This window comes from Megalops cyprinoides, chromosome 16 (genome assembly GCF_013368585.1).
Source record: "Megalops cyprinoides isolate fMegCyp1 chromosome 16, fMegCyp1.pri, whole genome shotgun sequence".
NCBI classification, from domain to species: domain Eukaryota; kingdom Metazoa; phylum Chordata; class Actinopteri; order Elopiformes; family Megalopidae; genus Megalops; species Megalops cyprinoides.
Window position 1 is genome coordinate 10,485,875 of NC_050598.1, and position 24,078 is coordinate 10,509,952.

A 24,078-nucleotide genomic window follows, 5' to 3' on the forward strand; every position below is an offset into this window, starting at 1 on the left:
ACTGAGACGACAAACATGTGTGGTATTTCGTTGTGCTGTGGGCGATGCGTACCCCCCCCCATGTGCACCATAGCACCACCTCCACGGTCCTTGGCTGAATTTCGCGGAACAGGAGTGAGTCAATGGGATTTTGTGAATGATTCTTCAGCTCATGACTGCATCTGAATACCCAAGTGAGTTGTTTTGACACAGGCCAGAGCACCAGTGGAATGTGATTGTCGCACAGCCTTTGTGGGAGTGTGTGTGTGTGTGTCTTTGGTTGGGGGTGATTTAGTGCTGAGGGGGCGCAGTTCAAACGTGGACATCCGGCTTAGAGGGATGCAACCCAGCCTCAACTTCAAGTGGAATTCTGTTACACAATACAACAACCTTTACCTCAGGTAACCTCTGCTCTGAGCCTGAAATGACTGCCCACCACATCAATACACATGTATACAATGCTAAATACACACACGTACATCCATGAAACTATAATTTCCCATCACAGCGTGAACATCCCAGTAATGCAGCAAGAGCAACTATGCAGAAATGAAGATACATAATGTGAAAGATCTGAAGGCTTTTGTTACCATTTTTTAACAAGTGTGTTGTTTATAATATACTTATAAACAAAACCATAAATAGAACCATGGTAAATAACATGCCATTGTGAAAAAATATGAATGTCTTTGTCAAAAAATAAAATGATTCATCATTCCACGGTATTTAGCCTAGAATGCCTCCAATGGCCCTCACAGCTGTCAGAAAATGATTAGGAATTAACACGTTCAGGGTAATTGAACCTGTGATTTCTATTATTTGAATACCCAAAAGCTGAAGGTTTAGGTAATGTGTTTTTCTAATAACATAGTGAGTGCAGCAATAATTGAGTTATTGCAGCTGCTGTGCAATTACAGCATAATTATGGATTAAGAAAACATGTTCTGTGTCAATGATATAACAGTAAAGTACTGAAGTTAGCACTAAAGAAACCATTTGTGGTCTGTAAAGCAGTGACCTTAAACTCAGATAAAAAAAGTAGAATAACTGCTTCTAAAAAGAACAGAAACTAAATGAAAAATGGCAATGTAATTTTCTTTGGGTCCATGTGAAAAAAAAAAAAAACGTTATTAGCATTTGAGGAAAATTGGAGTTTCTGCTTTTGGAAACCACAGCAAGACAAATATTAATCTAATGTCATTTTCGGTGCCGTTAGGATAAACGACAGCTTCCATTTCTGCCAATTTACTTCAAGAGAACTGCAGATGTCATCCCGTAAAAGAACAGCTAGCTCCCATTCAGCTAGAAATTACCGTCACCTATTGCCTCAAATATTTCTAAAAACTTAACAAAATAATTTGTGCGTGGTATGCAGGAGGGCCATCCAAGAACCACACCAGAACGCATCTCTCTCATTGCTCTCACTTGTTTAGTCAGCCGTTTAGTTATCCGGCTGAAAGACACAAAATGGAGACGGCTCATTGGTGCGCCCTCCGAGGAGGTCAATACAAATGCGGCCATTTGAGAGTAAACCAATCCGAACGAACCAACCCTTGCTCATCGGACTGGCAGAAAATGTGATAAACGCAGCTGAAAAGTTGAAATCATTTGACACAATGCATGTTACATCATGGCCATACTCATTAAGTGATGCTTATCTGATTAACCCATGTCATGAGTTCTGGAAAGGGACTGGATGAGGTATAGCTCTGAGGACCCATATGTGGGAGGAGATTCGGGGAGAGTAAGGATTATCATGACAGTAGTTCCAGTTGCAGTAAAATGTTCCCTGCGTGTATAATCATTTTTATTGATTCCTCTAAATTGAATGCTCCAAAGACATCAGCACCAGCACAAGAAATGAGATCAGAAAAGAGCTTAATTTCCTTGAATGTATAAATGTCTTTAGGGATCAATTTCTGGTCCAAAATATTTCCATGTTCTCCACATAGAAAGACTAGACTTCTGCTGTCACAACAAAGCGAAAAAGAAAGAATGCGATTAGCCTGGATTTCATTGTGAACACTGATCTCAATGTGCTGAAACAAACGTGGTGGTTGTTACCAATGAAGACCTGCCCTCTAACAGTGAGCAATATGAAATGTTTGAGGTTGTGTTAAAATGCTGGTCACCTGTGCGTGAAAGCATGCTGTTAATTAGACCAATTTTGCACCATGGAGATTAGACCGGCGGGATTGAGGTGTGAAGCTTCTCTGCAGACAAGGCAAAGGCGTGAACGGGGAAACCGGGGCGATGCCTCAGGGTCTCGGTCGAGGCCCGCGGGCTGCTCTGTCGTGGGAGCCCGGCAGCGGCACAGGTTCTGGAATGAGGAGCTGGAGAGGAGCGTGTGGTGCGGAATGCCGGGACTGAGCTGGTCTGGAGACAGTGGAGTGTGGTGAGAAAGCATTTTAAACCATTGGGACGGCATTCAACACAAACTGTAGGAAGCTTTGAAGCAGCCTGGTTTATGCGCTGCGGTGGCTGCGCTGGGATTTCAGTGTGAGAGAACTCTTTTCCGGCTATTCATTTCTGTTCCCCCGTGCCATTTAAAACCTGGAAATGTATGGCCGACTCTCCAGGCATGAGTAGAGCTTCTGTGCGCCTCGCTTTCTCCATTTACTCATGAATGTCAAAATAAAAACACATCACAATGCAATAACCTGGAGGGACGTGTAAGGCACTCTAACAGCAATATATCATCAAATGTGCCTACACAGAGAGGCCTAACATTTTGCCCACTTCGAGTGTTGTTGTTGACCGAGGGCTTCTGAGTCATGGCTCTTAAGAGCTGTGCTGTTGTCTGGCTTCCTCTGATTAGCACTTGTTCTCAGTGAATATATATGGATACTGACACATATCAACCTCTGAAGAGACATACTAAACTGCCAGCTTGCAGCATGCTCTGTGGGAACGTGGCAGATGCGTTCAAATGGAAACATTGTTAGACATATATGCCTGTAAGTGTATTCATGGAGAGAGTGTAAGTGTCAGATCTTGGGAGGGGTGTGTCTGAGGAGTGTCTCAGCTGAAGCTCTGCAGGGGCATGTCAGCAGATGAAGAGGCGCGTGTACCGTGGGCATGTAGGCATTGGGGCCATGTTTGCATCTGGAGGTATCGAGGGCGTGTCAGCAGGTATGAGCAGTTTTTTTTATGCAGATGAAAGCGCTGACTTTTGGGATGAATCTGCAGATAAAGATGCGGCAGTATCGGTGTGTGGGGGGAAGGTCTGCAGGTATCACAGGTGTGTCCAGGGCATGGAAGGGCATGTCTGTAGATGAAGGTGTGCAGGTAGCAGGGACAGGTCCTCTGGTATCAGGGGGCATATCTGCAGATGAAAGCATGCAGGTGTCAGGGGAGGTGTCCGCAGATGAAGGTGTGGAGGCTCTCGGCATATAAGTGCATAAGGGGAAACATGCCCAGTGGAAGGCTGTGGTTTACCACAACAGCTGTACGTGGAGCAAAAACATCTTGAGACACAAAGCTGCCTGCACTTCTGCCTCTCTGTCTAACCGGCATGGCATGCTCGTGAGATCTGCACCTTTCTGTCTCACGCATAACGCTGAAGCCGTGCCTGCAGAGACTGCTTGTTTGTGTGTGCCTACTGGCAGTTGTCAGCGTACACTTACACACATGTGTATCAGCTCATTTCAGGCAGGGAGATGAAACAATGAGTGTTAGCATGAAAATACAAGCTGTGCATACAAGCGGCAATCTGACATCGGCAAAGACACACAGCTCTCAAACTGACAGTCCCTCTCAAGTTTATTAATTTTGTCGGTTCATGACTCTCAAGTCACTACTTGTCTAAGCAGCAAATCTACCCACGAGCAAACTTTCAAACGCTAGCCGTGGACTCAAAACTGACATCTGACTGCAAATATTTTTTTCCGTTTGTATTTGCTAATGTCCTATTTAAAATATTGCTGTCCATCCACACTGCAATATCGCTCACTCCGTAATAGATTTCTCCTTTAAGTGGAAAGGTGAGCTAATATAAAACCGATGCTGAGCCCTCCTGCCAGCGCCCTCAAACGACACAGACGACGCTACATCATGCGACCGCTAACATCGCACAACAGCCCCGACTGTGCAAGCGCTACTTTACGTTTATTAGAACTTCAGAACAGCAGAATACGAATACAACACACATCACTGACACAAGACCAAACTTTTCTCATGCTTTCCTCATGCTTCTCGGTCTTCTCTTTTTTTCTTCCTCAGTCTCTCTCCTCTCTGTCTCTCTCGGTCTCTTAAATCTGCCTCTTTTCTCTGTTGATGCCTGTGCTTTTCAGAAAAACAAAACATTACTGAGAAAAAGTGAAAAAAAGAGAAGGCAAATGACAACTCTCAAATGTTCGTATTCTAAAACCAGAACATTAGTACAAACCATAATAGCTGGCTCAGAGAGTGGAGAGTAGATCCAGAAGCTTGCTCTCACAGGCAGTGATGTAATGCAAAACATTTCTGCTGAAGCACTTGCTTGTTACAGTCTCAGGGATCTATTTTTACCATATTTATCTCCTCCAAAAAGCAGTCTGTATCGTGTCGAGGCCCTTTAAATAGCCCGTTTGTTCCAACAGGAAAAGGGTGACATCTGATTTCTGTAAAACATTCCTGGTGGGTTTTTTTCCTCTTCTTTTTTTTTTGCAATCACTGCTGTTAGCAGTTATTTTTCATCTGAAATTTGCCAAACTATGCATATAATTATGATAGATGCACTAAAAAAAACCTCTGAGATAAAAATACATATTTGAAGAGACTGCATGTCTCTTTGCTTTGTTGTCTGCGGTCTTTAACAAACACTTCGCTAAACGCATAAATGAATAAATAAATAAATAAATAAATAAATGGGTAAGTAATTAAGTCCTGTCTCACCACGACTTTATTGTGGACTGTTTTACTCATGTGTCCTCCAGAAAGTCTGGCCAGGTGGTGATGAGCTATATTATTTTGAGTAATAAACAGGGTGCTGTTTTTGTGTCCAGGCGTTCCAATTAAAACCAGCGAGCACGTACACACGCACGCACGCACATCATAAGATAAATCTGAGGCGCAGAAGTGCACATTCCGCCATGTTTCTTTTGAAGGGGAATTCCGCGCTTGAGCTTTCGCATGGCCATCGATACCACGTTGGCAGAAAACCACACGTTGCATGAGACTTTTGTGATCGAAGCAGGGCTTCGTGACCTTATTTGATGTGTTTGTTTTGGATTCACTTTCAAAAGGTTTTTTTTTTCCCCCTTTTTGGTCATTTCTAAAAACGAGTGTTGAAATCTTCTGACCCTACCTGGAGTTAATTATTTTTTCTTTCTTTCAACACTCTCTGGAGTGTATGAATCTATAGAGCTCCCAAAATGAAAAGATTTGGGAATGTGCTTGTTTTTAAGTATGAAAATGTGGGTACTTCTGAGCGCTTGTGAGGATGCACAAACATGTGTCCACACAGAGCAGATTATAGCTCTTGCAGTCCCTTGGACTCCAGCCTCCCTGAGGGCAGGTAGTCATCGAACAGTAATCCTACCCTCTGAGCCCTCATGGCCCAACCTGTCTCCGCAGCACACCTGTGTTCCTCTCAGCTTCCTCCATTTCCGCTTGCAGGCTTGCCCCTACACGCTCCCCGAGCTCAAACCATTAGCGAGGCCGGCGATGGCCGCCCCAGAAACGGCAGGTAATTGTCCTGCTCCACTTTCCATATCCCCTGTCACCTGCCATTTTTATTCCAAGATGATGGGGTCACCGCCCCAAATAGAGGGGTGAAAAGTTCACGTACACAGTCTTTGCTGCCTCCACTCAATCTAACTGCAAAGTGCTTTGTCCCTAATGTTGAGTTGCAAATTCAATCAAGAGGTACGTTTGTTTGACATGGATTTCGCAGCTGTTAACGTTAATGAAAAAGGTAACATTCGTAATCTACAAATACAGCACATTGTGGTTCAGCTGAAGAGAAGCCATAGTTTTAGTGATCCTGTTTTACAGTACACACCCTTTTTCTCTCACAGTTATGCCCGTAATATAATGCTTTATTAAAAATGTATCAGCACTGATGATGAGTTACATCCATACATAATGAGCCACTAACTAAACTCATGTGACGCGGCTGGCCGGTAGGCTGCTTTTTAAGATGGTGGCAAAGTTGTTTTGAGAGCTGGAAATTTTAATGCGGAACACAAAGTAACGAGGGAAAAGTAACAGGGAGAGATGTTGCCCATGTGTACTTCAGAACTGCGGAGTGTGGCGTGAGGCTGGTCACAGTATGCCACTGTGTGTAATGAGTCCCACCGCTAACGTGTCAGATAAATCTTTGTGCGATTAAACAGACGTGTTAGGCTTCACAGAGCAATTGGATTTGACTGTTGTGGCGTGGAGCTTGAGAAGACAGCTCTGAGACCTGGTTCACAGCTGTCTGCTGGAGAAGAGTGGTGTGTTTCTTCTCTCTCCCCCCCCCCCCCCACCACCCCCACCCCCACTGCCCCAACCACCCATCCACCCATTATTAATGCTCTGGTGCTTTATAATGTCCAGAAGACATATCCAGAAGTAATATCAGCTAAGCTTTTTTCTCTTTTTTCATTTTTTTTTGCCTTCAGATGCAGTTAACATATAATTTCACAGTACATTACCAGCTCTTTCCGAGGGCTCGCAGAATAAATTGCTGCATATCTGAGGCCAAATGTGCTGTGTCACTACTTTCTTCAGCTCCTTTTCCACATACATTCTGTCGCGGTAGCTTGTAACTCTGATTGTCAATAATTTTGCAATTTTGCATAAAAAGGAGCAGTGAGTATGAGAGGTATAAAACATCCAAGCTGTGGTTCAGAATACTAAGCCCTGAAAGCCGCATCAACATTTTGTAGGTCAGTAGGCATAGTTATAAGGGTCAGAGATATATATTGCTATATTATACCATATGATATATTTGATTCCTAAATATTCAATCAGTTCAAACCCAAGCGAAATGCATCACATTATGCTTTAAGTGTTGATTTTTACTTAGGTGTTTGTTCAATGCATATCTGTTTAACGTGTATTTTTAAAACCATATTTTTGTATTTTCCCGTGAGCCCACGCTGTGTTCTAACTATATGGTGTAACACATAGGACCGAAGACGCTATTTAGTTCTGCAGGGAAAGAGGAGAGTACTGGTACAATATATCAAAATTGGTTCATTTCGCCCCCTGGTGGTTGCATTCCATCCATATCCCAGGGTGCAACATTTTAAATAACTGTGGTCAAAAATATGAATACTCCCCCCATCCCATCGAACTAACCCTAGAAGATATTAATAGAGCTCGCTGTAGGCTTTTCCAGAGCAGGTAGATCTAATAATGTCCCTCATGCTTATTTAGAGCAGGGATGTACCGTGCGGTTTCAGCTCAGCCTCGGCTGAAGGTAGCCCTGCATGGTTTTTCTATTTTCGATTTTCACCTTGTGTGTTGGGATTGCACAGCAGGGTCTGCTGCATGTGAACCAAGGTAGCTCAAGGTAGTTGAGGGGGTCAGGTAGAGTTCTCATTCAGTCCGGTTGGCATGACATTGTAGGTTTGAGGTATTGTGAGAGAGAAGAGTGCCCAGGGATGCCACGCTGACCCAAGCAGGACTGGAAGCTCCGCGAAGCAGCCTTCACTCGCTGTATATTCGGAGCGAGCAGCAGCTCTGGTTTGGAGGCATGCGAAACAGGATGCATCATACCAGCGAGGACATCCTCATTTCTGCCTCCGTCGTGAGGAATACACATCGCGAGCGCAGCTGCCTCGAACGAAGGGAGCAGCCAGTGCGTGCCAGTCTTCCAGATGTCTGTCCTCACCGTGTCTGCCGCTACCTGCCCCGCTCCTCTCCAAAGCGCGTTTTCATTCCAGAGCACCGCACATAATCACTATGCTTAACCGAATCGCAAACAGACCCGAAACGTGACTGGCCTTAATCACCTGTCTCAATGACAGCCGGAGGGAGCGAGCGGAGCCACGCAACCCTGTTTTTAGACATTTGCATACAGAGAAACTTTCCTGGATCGACTGCGGCGGAGTCTGATTTGCATAGGGAGCGATGTGCCACTGCACGACTCGGGAGATGCCCAGAGTGGCCTGTTCCGTTTCCCTGAACCCTCCCGACCTGAAATCTCAAACTGATTGGGGATGCTGGCCCTGTGCGGCGCTTGAGTGGCCGCAGATGACCCAGACTGGGCTAATTGTGTGTCAGTCACAGAGGCAGATCTGGAAAAGAATCAAAATGACAACCCAGAGCCATTTACTGCGATTCTGAATCCCACGCAGTTCCCATGCTCCTGGGAGCAGCCGCTAGGGTTTACCACAGCCACCTCTCCCCCCCTCTCTCACTACACGTGTATGCGCTTTTGTAGCGCTGCGTTGGAGGGCTCCGATCCCCACATCTCAGCAAGAAATCATTTTTAAACGATTTCTGGATGCTGAGGCAAATCCTAGCTGAACTTCGGCCCTTCGTGGTCTCTCATTGTCCAGCACTTGGCTTTCAATGTGCTCGGCTCACTCTGTCATAATGCATTCTTTGTTCTCACACAAATTGTCTCACCTCTGAACATTAGCTGTGTGTGTAACCCATGGGCGAAGCTTTAAAAAAGGAAATAAAAGATTAGAATTAAACAGAACTGTAGAATACAGAACAACAATGAAATGCTGGTTTGGGTAGATGTACCAAGCAATGTTAAATCATTCTTGTGAGATCTATTGCTTTGGTGTATCATAAGTATTTCTTTGACTTACTGATTGCTTCATTAATTAGGCTTAGTACTGGTAATCATCAATACCAATGATCAATTATGACATTTTACTTAGTAGTCTATGTGTGTATATGGATTCTATGATCTAGTGACTGGGATGTATGGTAGTATACTTGGCTTCCCTTGTCTAGACAGGTTGCACAAGTTAACTTGTGGTAATCCTTGGATAGAGTTATGCTCACACTCACTGGTTTGGGAGTGTCGTTTGCCTGGACTGACATTGTTGCTCATTCAACTTGAATGGACACACATCTGTTCTGTTGTGCTGGAAGTCTCTCTGAATAAGAGCATCTGCTAAATGAATGTAATGTAATGTATTTTACATGTGTATATTTCATTAGTATACAGCATTATTTCAAAAAGCAAGGGAGACTGTCAGCTGGGAACGTTAAAAAATGGTTAAAAAATGGTTAAAAAATCATTTTCTCCCTCCTCTTGAGTAAAACAATTTTTTGCACTATGAAAAAACTGAAAAGGCTGAACTGAGGGACATGAAGTGCTGGACACATGTGAGGAAGTCAGATTGTTAACAATGCTGCTTTCTGGAATGAGCCATCCTATCAGTTCAGCACATCACTCTCCTGGAGCCCAGTATCCTTTTCAAATGTTTGATCAGATCGGACTGTGGATAGTATGCGAGTACCAGATCGCATATGTGAGTGGAAGGGCCAACCGTTTAGGAGGACCTTAACTGACATTCTGTTTGCAGGAGTGCCAACACCGACTCACACAGCCTTGGGGTCTGCAGTACTAGAGCTCAACTCTGAGATTGTCTGATGACTAAATCACAAATCCTGGCCAAAAGCTAGGTAAGCTCAGTATCTCTGAGTATTGGGTGATGACACCTATGGTGTGTGTACCAGTTGTGCTTACCCTGTTATTTCTCACATGCATTCTCCTGTAGAATTAGAATGGCTCAGAGGCAGTCAGACCACTGAATCTGCCCATTATTTTGAGTCCATAGTGTGGATGGTTTTAATAGGTGTCTTACATTGGCACAGTAGAGTTGGGATGGTTAAGGAAAGGGCACAAAATCCAAAAATGTAATATCAATCCTGAAAATGGCCATAAGGAAAGACATCACTGCAATTGCACAGGTTACTCTGGCCTAACCGGGGACATAAAGCAGTCATCTGCTAAACCGCAAAGTCCTTGTGCCCTTTATGAGAGTGTAAAAACCAGCGGGGGTGCGCCCAGTTAAACAATAAGCCGGCATTTCGCTGGGCCTGCCGCTTAGCACGTTGCACATGGTGCTGCAAACATTAATCTCCGTCCCTGCCGGGAATATTTCACATAGCTCTGCCTGAGCCCTTCCCCCCCTCCGAAAGAATCGTGGCGTCTTTGGGAGCTAAGCCTCAGGTACGTGTTCAGTGGGTACCCAAGAAATGCCACACGGACACGAAAAAACAACGCTGCCCCCCCCTCCGCTTCTAGCCCTGAACCGGCCCAAAGCCGGTCCCGAGGAATGCGCGGCGGGCCTGTCAGCGGACTCGGCTCTCTGGCAGCCGCCTCGGGTTTCATAACCTGCTCTTTGTTCCAGATGTTGGGGGACGTGCGGGTACAGAGTCCCTGCTGCAGCTGTTCCAGGGAACATGGTGGCACACGGTGGCTGGACGACAATGCCTCCGGGCCAAACGGACTCCACTGTGTCCGTACTTTCTACCGCGCTCCCACAGCGGCCAAAACTTCATCTGAAAGTGCGCATCGAGTATGCCGGTTCCACAAGTTAGCGTCAGGTCATGCAAGATGCTGTGTTAATGTAACAGCGGATGCAAGGTGTTGCTCTGTGGGCGATTCGAGCATGTTACTTCATGCATCCCCCTTTCCCAAGACAGAGATTTGAATCTGACTCATGAGCCATCGAAAACACCGAGAGCCTTAATACGCATTTTGTAATAACTTCTCAAATGACAGACTTCCAGGTGAAATGGCTCCATACATCAAAGTAAAGCTATACTTAGTGCCGTGAAATTGTGCTGATCTGCATCAACACCCCCCGGCGGCATTGAGGGCGTCGCCTCTGCACCTTCGCCTTCTTTACTCTCGGTTCCAGTTTCGCCGTCGTGACGTCAATCTGCAACTCTTTACCGGGCAGGGTTTGGGAAGAGCTGTAATTTGGCCATCCCCTCGGGGGGGGGGTTCCAGCTCAGCAACAGCCCTGAAGGCGAGACCTCACCCCGCTCCACGAGCCAGCCTCTGCCATGGAGAATTACAGCCTGAGCACAGGTGTCTGTGTGCAATTAACCCGCTGATGCATGGAGGCGTGGCAAGACCTCCCACCACCAGCACCACTCCCCACCGTCGCCTTGGCGACGAGGACAAACCAAGTATACCAAACAGCCGTAAATTTTCAGAGCACTCTGGGGAATAATATGCATGCACACAAAAACAATGCCACACAGCACACAATCAGAAAAGTCTATGTCTATCAACAGAGCGTAGAAATATCTCACCCTCTGTACTGCTAAGGCGTGGTTTGACCTCAACACTAATCTGTTTTATGTGCAAAACATAAAATATGTCATATTTATGCATCCATTTCAAGAAACATAAAATTCAAAGAATGGGGGTTGGGGAGTTCTGTGTATGGAGAGCATCTGCAGTATTCACTGTCTTTTCAGTTTATATTTATAGCGCAGTTCATTTAGACATTCTGTACATCTATAATGACCACATACAAAAAAAGCTTCCGTCTTTCAAAATATAATTCATTTTCCTGGAGGTCATAAAAACACACAGGATAATTTACAAAGCCTTGCCTGTCTAAAAACCACCCTCTTTTGCAGTAACACCATGTTCCTGTTCCTAGGAATTACTCTAGTTTGACCCAGTCCAATGAAGTCTAAACTAGTCATTATTGCCCATTTGTACATGCTATAAAGGGAAGTTCATAACACAAAGAACGGAGGAACTTCATGTTCAGCTATCACAAGTTTAGTAACCCCTGCACTATATATATCATGCCCCAAGCTAAGGCATGCGACTGTCAGCTACATCTCAAGCTAATTCTTTAGATCATTTTTTTCATAAATACATGAAAAAAATGATTTAATGATTTTGACATTATAATTTTGATAAGCTTCATCTACACTGAAAAGCTGTAAGGGTAGTACATCAAAACAGCCAAGGAGACGCTTGCGAAAGACCCACCAGAATCCTCCACCAACAGCCCAGGGCAACCAGGCTTTAAGAGCGGACTTACAGAATACCTTCTGCAAGTCCCTTCAGCCCAGACCTTCATGCTATGGCAGGAATGCACAGTTAGGCCCCACATCCTGGGACGACAGGAATGAGGGAGATAAGACCGCTTCTCTCTTACCCCAACAGGTCCTGACTGAAATATGTCGCACGGGGGGTGAATGTGTGATATTAAAGCTTTGGAAAACATAAACTTTCCCTTTTTACCTGGCGTAGGTATGCTTGGCTACTGAGAGTGTATCATTTAAAATGTGGGTTGTAAGACACTTGTTGGCCACCCTCAAAATTCAAAATACAAATTAAGGAAGACTTCATACTGTATGTTAATGCTTATGTTTAGCGGAAACACGTTCATGCTTTTAACACAGTCTATATACACGTCTGTGCATTTCTGATTTTATTTTATCACTCAGGTCAAAATTACAATATTCAATTCATTTCACCCAGTATTCAAATAAACAAAAATCAAACGTGACACTGTACAATTTCTCTGTATTAAACATGGTACTGAGGTAGGAGGAACAACAGTTCCTGTTATGTCAGTTACTAAAAATGAAGATTTAGGTTAAAAAAACATCCTTTTTAATACTGATGTACTGCACACAATAATCCAAAAATCTTGAATAGAAGTATATGCATAGAAACAAAGTTACAATACAGGACGGACACTCCTGCTGCCACACTTGAGAGCTTCTCTTGTGAAATCCAGCATGATCTGTCAGTGGTGAGCACCAAATATAGATTATGCACTTGATTATTCGTACGTGCTGTACTGAAAACAAATTTTTTCTATTAAACCAACTTACTGCCACGAACATTTCATTCAGTCTGCTTCACAACAGCAAATAAAAAAATCACCTGAAGGCAAAATACCAACTCATTAATAAAGTAAGGCTAATGCTTTACTTTTTGGCTTCCATTAAAAAAGAAATGTAGGGAAACAGAGGCTTTGGTGCAACCCCCCCCCCCCCCCCCCCCCCCCCCCCAGAAAACAAAGGGAAACACTTTAGCTGCCTTTTTATAGTCAGTGCAATCAAACAGACAAAAGGCATTAGAACCTATCACTCTGAGAGGCACAACTGCTACCCTCCACATGTAAAAAAAAAAAAAAACACTCAATTGTGCAGACACATTCATGAGTGTCCTCTTCAGTCTTCACAACACTGTCCCCAGGTACAGAGATGCTTCAGTAATCTCACACATGACCAGCAGTGCAGTCCCACCCTCTGCCATCTTGTGCAGTATCAGCTGCTGCCGTATCAATCTTCACCTGGCCCAACGGGTGCTGTGGGAGAGAGGAAACGTATTGCAGCATAGGGGCCCTTTAACAGCATCTAGAGGGGATGAAAACAGAGCGTGCCCCTTCGGCCAGCTTTTATATGGTACTGTGATACCACAATACACGTTCTGGAAAAGACCATTACACAGGAACCAAGCCTAATTTAACCAGAAGCTGCAACAGTGGTGCCCTGTATTGTACATTTCTCCACAATGCATCCCAAACCAGGTTTCAGTCCTGCCTAATCCTGGCCATGCATTCATTGCATCTCTTACACGACATTCCAACTTATCCTACAGTCCCAGGAGCTAAACCTTGATACAGTTGCATTTAAATACGTGGGTTACATTCCAGTATCATAATCAAACAAAATGCAGTTATGTCATAAAAACACATTTCTGAGCGCAAACTTTAAACAATCCAGGATCTGAGACTGAAGGGCTTATACAGTAAGGAGACAGGAAATGTGATTCATGTAGTTAAAACTGTGCTGGGCTGGGCATACCCATCCAAGATAGATTACCTCGGTGTAGGACAAGCCAAACTTCATAACGCAGTAAAATTTTCATCCGTTTGTCTGGCAAGTTTGTGTACAATTAGCAACTACCTTGGCAAAACAGCAGAGGAAGCATTTTGGTGCTTGGTTCACATTGTCTTCCAGGCCATGATACATACGTCTGAATAATATGCATAACCTTTTATCAGATTAGTGAGTTTCCACTGAACCGCTTCATGTTCCAGTTCTAAGGGCAGAACAGCAACGTCTGATCCAGGACCACAATTCTCCCAGCAGCTGCACATGATTCTAATACCAGTGGGTTTATGGGCAGGGCTTCAGGACATGTAGATCCTCTGAATTAAGGTCATATTCAGGAATATTTTTATAATGTCATTAATAGTCCAGGGACCAAGGCTGCCATTGGTCCAAGTGAATCTCCATTTTGTCAGTGTGGCCAGCTCCTTCTACCTTTCAATAAGCACCATTGAGGCAACTTGACTTGACATAACCTAATCTAACCGCCAGCCCCTGACTGTACACAATACCCACACATACACACATACGCAGTCTCACACCGCCCTGGTCCCCCCCTCCCCTTCTCCCTGGGCGCTCGAACCTCATGGCGTTTTCGGCGCGGCGCAGGGTGCCTCTCGCTGCTCGGTCTCCGGCATCGCTTTTGGCACTCCCTCCTCCCTCTTCTCGGCGGCCAAAAAATCATGAATGGCGCTCTCTATGTGGGGTCTGAAAATGTGGTTGAGTTTGGGGTCCACCACCTGAGTGATGATTCTGTCCACGCCAGACTCCAGCATGCCTGACCTGCTCGGAACACAGACGCGCACTGTGTTACCCCCCCCAACGCAGTGGCAATTAGAGGGCTCGGAGCAGGGGAGCACAAGCAGGCCTCTCATGCTGTCAGCCCGGATTAGGGAGAGCAGCGAGATCGCGGGCCACGTGCTCCCCTTTGGACCACTGCTGCCATATGCAACCAGTGCACACCCCGATGACACAACAGCACAAAGAATACAAGGCCGTTTACAGCTTCTTCTCTATTATTAGCCCTATTTATTTACTTTACCGCTCAAAAAATATGAGTAGCTAACTGTATTTACATGCTGTTAATTCAGAACACTGGTCCCTGACTTTATACATGAAATTTCATCTGAGAATTTGAAAATCAAAATAAGGGGTGTTAACCAGTGTGGACAGCTAGGAACTGAATCTCGTTAGAAAAACACAAAATCAACGGAATAGTTTGCTTAGGTTATTATCAACCGAAATTACACCAAATTGCATACTCACTGCACAACGCTTTGCCTTAGTCCATTGCGCACCTGGTTTTTGTTGATAGATGGGTTCCACTCTTGAGTGCTCAGGTGAGTGGACACAAAGTTGTCCACCTTCTGTCGCAGATTTTGATAGGCTGGCTGATGACAAGACGCAAGAATGCAGCCAAGTAAGACTGTAGACAACACCATGATCGTTTATATACCAACTAGCTAACCCTGCGTTTGCCAACCAGGTGTCCAAGGAAATCTGGTTTATTGTGTTTTGTTCCAACTGTCTGTTTGATTCACCTGTTAATTCACAATTCACCAGTGGCCTCCGTTTACCATCTAAGAGAAACACCGTTTTCACACATATGATTAAAAGGTACGAGTTAGTTATATATATATATATATATATATATATATATATATATATATATATATATATATATATATAACTGATTAGTTACTTGTAATGCTAAAGAATCACAAATGAAAATAAAATTAGAAACCTTTACATAATTTTTTCGGTTAAAATAAACACCCTTCCAACCTTCAAACAGGACTAACAATGGCAGTCAGTAAACAAGCCAGACAGGTGATGCCAAACTGGACAGACAGTAACATAACAAACGCTCATTGTCTATTCTAACATGAAATCTATTCCATATTCCACAAGAGAGTTATTGCTAACTGCTGGGTCAAGACGCTGGCTATTTAGCCACCTAGCTAGCTCACTACTTAGCTCTGTAGCATGCTGGTTAGAGGAGCTACATTTCAGGTAACTTTTGTGTTCACTTTTTGTGTTCAGACACTAGCTAGCCGAATTACCTAATGGTTAGCTTTTTGCATTCCTCGCCTGACAGCTCGCTAGCTGGGTACAACAACACTAGCTGAGTTAGCACACACTGTGCAAAATAATCGGTGGAAACCTCACGTCTCCAGAGGCTAGCCAGCTAGCTACCTTTGTGTCCACATCTCCCAGACAGTCTCTCCGAAACTCGTCGAACAGGCCCCGGTTCTTCAGATGCTCCACGATCAGGCCTATTAGCTGCGGATCTCCGGGAGGCAGATTAACCGCACCGCTGCTCCCATCCGCCATCCCGAAACTACACCGTCCGACCTAAAAGCTAACCAAAGAGAGGGTTTATGTATCGAAACGGGCAAGTACTCTAGCAACGATCCGGGTCAAGATCAAACAATGGGAGATGGAAACAATGCCTGCAGACAAGAGTGAATCCTTGCGGCGCAAACGGAAGCTGTCATACACTGCACTACAAGTACCACAATGCACTGCAAAATGCGGAGAATGTAATTTTACCAAAGATATTGTGATAGGAAACCGTCACCTGACAGTGAGAAGTTTTAGTTCCCACGTAAGTGTTACATTATGTGCCGATACATTTCTTTTTTTACTCACATTTAAATGTAATCCAGAGATTCCCATAATTTACTAAATCGGTGTATTTTTGTTTTAATTTTAATTTACCCTTTATTTACCGGGGTGGTCCCACTGAGATCAGAGAATGTATTTTTCAAGAAATAACTGGACAAGACAGAAACACAAGTTAGGTCCTACATGTAGCACATCAAGAGACAAACACGAACATTACATTGAACATTGTTAACATAACAGAGGTTAAAGAAATACTAATTAGAAAATTAAAAATATTGACAGTCTCCGAAAATTAATTGCACATCAATAATGAATGATAAAATTAACATTCTTATCGTATATTATTACAGTAGGTACAACCTCAATCAGAACTGTTAGATAGTATTTCAAATGGGATCAAGATGTGATATTGTAAAAGTTCTATTATTTTTTATCAGCATTAGAATGTTGACTACAGAAATTAAGTGTGTCCTGTGCACAAAGTGAAAAATGGAATTGCTGCTCACCAGTTGCACCATAGGCCTGGCTCGGAGCCATACGTAAAAGTGCCAAGGACTTTTGGTTCTCAGTTACTGTTGTTAACGATGACGACATGGCACTCAGGAGTTTTGGAGGGGCCCAAACAGAGACGTGCTGAAAGGCCAGTTCTCCCTCCCTCCGTCTTTGTCTTTCTGTGAATAATCCATAGCCAAGTTTGGTAATCAAGCTCCACTGGCGGGCCCTAATACAATGCTCTGCATTTACCCTATTAGCAATGCCTTTACCTCATTTCTCGGTTGATTCACATTGCATGGAAAATGAACGAGTCAGCATGGTAAATGCACTAGCCCACACTGTGTGCTAGGAGATTAAATGAGGTCTAAGTTGTGTCAGAGGCAATTATGGTCCAAGAGGTAGGCATTGCTATTGTATACTGTGCGCTCGATAAATGTGACATTGGGAAAGCAAGCTTTTCATGATGTAATGATTACTCAAATGCTCTCTCTGTGTCTGTTTTTCTCTCTCTCTCTCTCTCTCTCTGTATTACACACCCACCCACCCACACACACACACACACACACACACACACACAAACACACACTCTGAAGGAACAGCTCAGCCAATTCTGTATTGTCAATGGTTGATTTCACTGAGGCAAAACAGTAGCACATTCAGATGGAAACAAACAGGTGAAACCAAGGAGTTTGTATAATTTTCTGCAATTAATTATCAGGTAAAATGCATGGATGTAAAACAACAGCAAATAAATATAAAGTATAACAACAAAATTATGTTGTATTACGTTGTAGCTTTAATTCAGAGTGATCTTCACAATGGAGTTGTAAAAGTAGTGGAGTGGCACAAATTGCGAAGTGAAGAGCCTTAAAAGAGATACGATATCAGGATGAGACACAAAGGCCAACAGTATAGCAGTTATTTATTTATTTATCTTTTAAATAGGGTATGTAGTCTTCAAATGACTGTAATCAGCGGGCTATGCTTTTAAATATGAAGTGAACAGCAGCCTCCTCAGTTCTCTGGAACGGTTGCCAGGCAACTAGAGAAGGGAGGCATGGTAATGCATTAAGAGAAGAGCAACAGGCCTGCAGGTAAGAAGACAGGCTGTTAAGTCCTTGTTGTTGCACAGGTCACTCTGTCCCAAGTCAAATTACACCCTGGTTGGATCTAGGAAGGTTTGGCTTAGCTCAAGTGTGCACAAGGGTACAAGGAGTCACATGGGATGGAGGGGTGAGCCAATTATTCCAAATAGTAAAACAATCTGAGAAAGATATTGTGGACTCAAACGTGTTGCAGCTAGATTGGGACGTACTGTAGATGAACATACAGCCGTTCAGCCCATGGACTAGAATGGCGATACCAACAGATTCATTGTTAATCTCCTGAGTATTTATTATGATGTACTAGGTACATGGACAGGCAGCGCATTGAACAAATGACAAGCACTCAAAAGAAATAAAGAAAAAAATCCCCCATCCAAAAAAGAAAGGAGTAGTCTCAGCATGGCAAGAAGAGGACATAGAGCAAAGCCAGAGTGCAGGTACAGACCATGTTCTGTATGTTCTGAATTTGTACGCTTCACAAGATATTATTAGCATTCCACTTCAAGTCAGCTTGAAGTCAGTAAATGTCTTTGCCATTCAGAGTTTTCCTCCTTTATTTTCAGGATGAATTAAGGTGGAATTAAACCTGGAAAATTGACCAATATAGTACATGCTTTGTATTTATTGGAATATTTTGACGTACGTCTATAAACACTTGTTCATTTATTTCCGCATGTGTATATTCACTTTGTAGAAATGGTTATGCAAAAAAAGTCAAGTCAAAGCCAGCAGGAGGAATCCCAGTCATTGGTTTCCTCAACTGACAAGCCAGGCAGGCACAATCAGTTACCACCATACTGCGCTGACACGGAAGAGGAGGTATGCAGTCTTAGATGAACCCTTTCTAACACTGTTAAAACTACCTGTTTAGTCTTATATACTGTTAAAAACTATCTTAAAAAGGATTTAAGCCTTGAAATAAGCCACGTCATTCTCTTATATCTGTTACTGGAAGCATCATTTTCTGTTGTAATAGGGTTCGGTGGTCTAGATCAGAGCAAGATTAGATGTGGGTGAATCTGGTATCAGGCTCTGAAGTTGATAATAGCGGACAATTGAAGTAATGACAGAGATATTATATGCTGTCATGCCGCTACCTGTGCATGTTAGGCACAAGTAGCTCCTGTAACTGACCCACCACTGTGCCAATCCCACCATGTTGTCATGACCCACTATTTTCCCTGGTACATACTGAGTAATGTCACACTGTGCTTGGCAAGTTTACCAGAAGTTCTGATAGCTAGAAATACAAAAATATAAGAACCTTTACGTCCAATAAGGGTGCAAACAACACTAATGCCTTCCTCTATGAAATGCATGCAAAGATTACAAAGAAATAACTGACATATTATCTGTACAATGTAATAACAGTAACAGTAATTTAAAATATGTGCACAGATGCCAGCTATCTGCTTTGACCAACAACAAACTTAGTAAGGATTTAGGCTTCAAATTTGGATCACTAGACCTCTAAACCTTTTTTGATACTTTTCAGCTGAAGTGCCTAGCCTGCTCTTCCTCACCCAAACTCAGTTGAATTTTGAGCTGCATTTTTTCCCAGCTGCACAACAGAAAAGTGTGAACTCAGCCAAGTGTTTGATATTGGCATCTCTAACCTGGGCTACGGATAGGCTTATCTTACAGTGTAATGTATTCGTATGTATACATAATGTATACGTCATTATTCATATGTATAATGACTTCTCTCTCTAGCAAAAGCACTTTGAGTGTAAAAGCATGTCTATATGCCGTCAAGTATTCCAAATGAGAGATGAATTCAGGATAATGTTTCCACACCATAATATTCCTTTAATACTCCATTTGATAGCCTTATTTGGAGTTACCTTACTGATAATACTGCCATACTCTGAATATCGTATTAAAGGGTCTCCATACTCTTCCATACTCTCCACTGTAATTCCTTCGATAGCTCAACACTCTAATATAAGAACATTAATGTGCAGGTAAATGTGCCCCATGACATTTTCTCAAGATAACAAAATTCTGATTAACTTCACTCAAACACCACTAGAGGGCAATACCACATCACACTGCAGCTCACAGAGTGACAATGGCAAAAGAAAAGTTGATTATGTTAATACTTTTTTATTTGCTCTGTTATTTATTCCTTAAATGTATTTGTCAGTTCTAGTGTGTAATACAGCACATGTGATGTGTCATCAGTGTTTCAGAAATCATATATAGAATTTATTGTGGCAAGAATCTCTCAAATGTTTAAAGGCACACAAATAAGTAAATAAATTAAATAATGACTACATATAGCAAACACTGTTACTCTCCACATTTTTAAATGAGCCAGCAATATGAAACTATTCAGGGTTGAGGTAATCCTCTTACTTTGGTGTTTGGATTAGTGTTTGTCTGTGTTCTCCCAGACAACTTTTTCTTCTTCAGTTCAAAAGAATAAAAAAGCAAGAGAGAAATCATCAGGCCCAGTGCTGTTTTGGAGCATTTTGGTCTGTAACAGTGGTGTAACACAATGCTAATAGCTGATCAGTCATAGGAACATCTGGGTGAGGTTCAGCTCATTATTCAATGTCAATGAGGACTTACAAGCCCCAAAGCAAGCAGAAATAATTCCTTCATTAGAATATCAATGAGGTGATAATATATACATTGGAATACAGTGGAATTTTACGATATTAAGATAGTCGGCCTCTGTCTCTTGATGTTTTAATTCTTTCAGAAATCATCTTACCCTGGCTTCACATATTAATTGCACATTTACAAGAGTATTGCTACTTCTGTGCAGTAGATTTGCAAAAAGCAAATACATGTACAACATAGATGTACAACAGTCACATACGCGTAGTGCTTGTTAATGTATTTAAATCACATGGAAAACATGGTTAATCCATGGTTAATACAAAAACATATTGAGAATATATTTTAAAGAATATTTGTTTCAGCTCAATCAGTATATTGAAAATAAACACAATCTGCAAAAGTGTTTCATTAGTTATACATTTTACATGCAAATGTATCCATTTGTGAGTACTGTTTATCTATTGCTAAAAAATGTGTAATTTCAAAAATTGAAGACAGCAGATGGACCTCTTTATTTCTAAAATAACAATGTGTATGGAGTGAACATGGTACTGGTACTAACAGGTACTCGTACTAGCATGGTACTAACAGGTGCTGTAATCCTGTACTTGTCACATACCCCAGAGTGTGGGAACATGCAGATCTGTGCACTTTCTGCATGCTAATATATTGGATTTACTTCTGAAGATATGGCCTGATCAAAGGGATTCCCCACTGAGAGTGCCATGATCCTAATGGAGGTCCGGCAGCAGTCGTCATAGAGGGCAAAGCGAACAAAACTTGTTCCATCTGCACTGATGGCCGCAAAAAGGCCACACTGCGTTTCCAAGGCGACGTGCTCATGTGCAGATGACACTGGATGTGCCACAAGAATAGTGCTGGTGTCTCCCTTCAGCCCCCCTTTTCTGCAATATGAAGCTTGTGCTGAGAGGTCTGTGTGTGTGTGTGTGTTTGTGTATATGTACAAGACACAGGGAGAGGATGTCTATGATCTCTGCATACTGGTTTGTGTGTATGCGTGTGTATATGCCAGAGTTATGCGTATATGGCAGCTCATTACGGTGCTGCTTTATTTTATGCGGCTGTACTCAGAATTGCATAGTCAATAGATACTCAGTGAGTGCAGCAGTCTCAGGCCACTGCTGAGAAGATTTGCACAGCTGCCTAATACTGATTGGATCACGGTCAGACCGTCTTAGCGTGTGAAAGAAAAAAAGACTAACATACTGCAGACAGACAGAACAGACGTTAGATAGAAATATGCTACCAGTATTCTACAGGCAAACGGGAATACCCAGAGAAATGCACATGGACGTGTCTAATGGGTTTTCGCTCCTGTGTTTCACTGCCCTCCTTGCATAAAGATTTCAACAGACCCACTGCTCTTCCTCTGATCACACACACACATACACACACACACACGCACAGACCTCTCAGCACAAGCGTGGCAGCATAGATCTATTGATTGAAATTGATTGAACTCATGCATGGGGCTTACCATCTGCACTTCAAATCAATGATGCATTTTTATGTGCCATCATCTCCATATTGTGCCTCGGTCTGTTTGAATAAAACATCATGCCTGAATCCCCTCCATTTGAGGTATGCTTTGTGAACCGATTCCATTTCAGTACCCGGTTTTGCAATCTGCGCTGTATTAATTTGTACAGGGGAATTGTCTAAGCCACAGTAATGGAAAATTCAGCTGTGAGCATCCCATGCTGGAGAAAGTGAATACAATTGTATCCATGGAACAGGTTTTGATTCGTCCTCTACAACTAAGGCAACCTTAGCTGAGAGTAGAGATAAATTTACTCTTTTATTTACTTGTCAGCTATTTATCATTCCAACCATCGTGCTCTTATTCAGCTGTCCTTCCTTTTCCCACTCTGTCACAGCAGCGTACACACACAAGGCTCCCGCAAACAGGCTCTCACCACAACATTATCGCATTTCCAAAAAAAAAAAAAAAAAATCACACTTATAATGTTTAATGTCATCTAGGCTTTTCCGATGGAAGCCGCTAATGCGACTTCCTCGTTCGTTTTGCGGAGTGTTCCTCCAGATTTACATAGCCAAATGATCTTTACGGTTGTCATTGGCAACCGATGGACTGGATCCTGTTTGATTGCTTAAAGGGCCCTAATTCCTTCCCCAGCGTTCACTCCTCGTTACCCTGCCGAGGAAAGTCTTCGCAGGGGCTGGGTGATGGATGCCTGCTCCGGAGCCATGCATGATTTACGTGGCTTTTACAGCTTAATTCTGCCGGCTATTAATAATTTTACACCACGGCAGCCGGCCTATGTGATTAGAATTCATCGGGAGAAGCGTTGGCGGGGGGAAAGGGCACCGCTTTCACCTGTGAGGCGCAGTGCAGCGGAGTGGAGGATGCTGGGAGAGAGAGAGAGAGAGAGAGAGAGCACACTCCAGAGGCTCTGGGAATACGCTGCTCTTAATGCCCGCTGAGTCCGCCGAGACGCCGAGTCCCTCTCTCTCCCTCATCTGAAAATGGGCCCCTTATTGAAGTGGAGCTCCTGCTCTATAATTCATGACACATTGCAGCCAAACTTCATGTGTGTGTGTGTGAATATATATATATATATATATATATATATATATATATATATATATATATATATATATATATATATATATATATATATATATATAAGACAGACTGCCTCTCTCTGAGGAGGGCTTGCCGCTGCTTCATCATTTTAGAGAGCGCGGAAACTCTCGAGCAGTCAAATGAAACATCTTGTAGGCCAACGAATATTGTATAGGTTCTGGAAATTGAGAAAGTGTATTGCTGGATTGTGATATGAGCCAAGCTGCAGCTTTGTTCACCTATTTGTGGGCTGTGGTACTGCAACGTGCAGTTACAGGGATGAGGAGGGTGGGGCAGTCTGGATGATGATGACGGGATAGTGCTGTTGTGGCAGAGTGACATGTGCGTGCACAAGGTTCCAGACAACGCCTGCGATAATGAAGCGAGTTTTAATACCAGAGGGCTCAGAGCACAGCCACAAAGTAGGACACAAGCAGATTACGTAACACACTTCCTTTTGCTTTGTGTTTGTATGCATGTGTTTGCGTGTGTGTGTGTGTGTGTGTGTGTGTATGGTGTTAAATGTAGTCAGGTGTGTACACAGCTTTGCTTATGCATGGCCTATGAGCTGCTGGTTACTTTTAAATGAATGACACAGGCATGAATTTAGTACAGTTTTGGAAAGAGGAAGGAGAGAACTACTGCAATCTGTGGATATACTTTCTGTCAGATTGCAGGTACCAGTATGAGTTGGACTCCTGGGAACACAGAATTTAAAAATCAGGCTTCTTTGGATAAGTGCGGACAGTTGCTTGGGGGGTGACACAGAATGAGTGTGCAGGCTATGTTGCATGGGAAACAGCTAAAGTGTGCTTGAGGGCAGCAGATAACTGTAAGAGAAGGAATCAGGCTGAATGAATAGTTCTAAGAAGTTGAGTCCTTACATATTTATAGAAATGAACACTTCAGTCTTCAGGGGACTTAATGGCATTG

General features: G+C 43.1%; 1 protein-coding gene across 1 annotated transcript; it reads right to left on the reverse strand.

Moving 5' to 3' along the window:
- Positions 1-12,929: 12,929 nt before the first annotated feature.
- LOC118791476 (biorientation of chromosomes in cell division protein 1-like) lies at positions 12,930-16,209 on the reverse strand. Its single transcript, XM_036548845.1, has 4 exons — positions 15,937-16,209; positions 15,007-15,131; positions 14,324-14,523; positions 12,930-13,214 (listed from the first exon to the last, which is right to left on the reverse strand). The coding sequence occupies exons 1-3, from the start codon at positions 16,072-16,074 to the stop codon at positions 14,325-14,327; spliced, it is 462 nt and encodes a 153-aa protein (XP_036404738.1). The 5' UTR covers positions 16,075-16,209; the 3' UTR covers positions 12,930-13,214; position 14,324.
- Between the last annotated feature and the right edge of the window lie 7,869 nt (positions 16,210-24,078).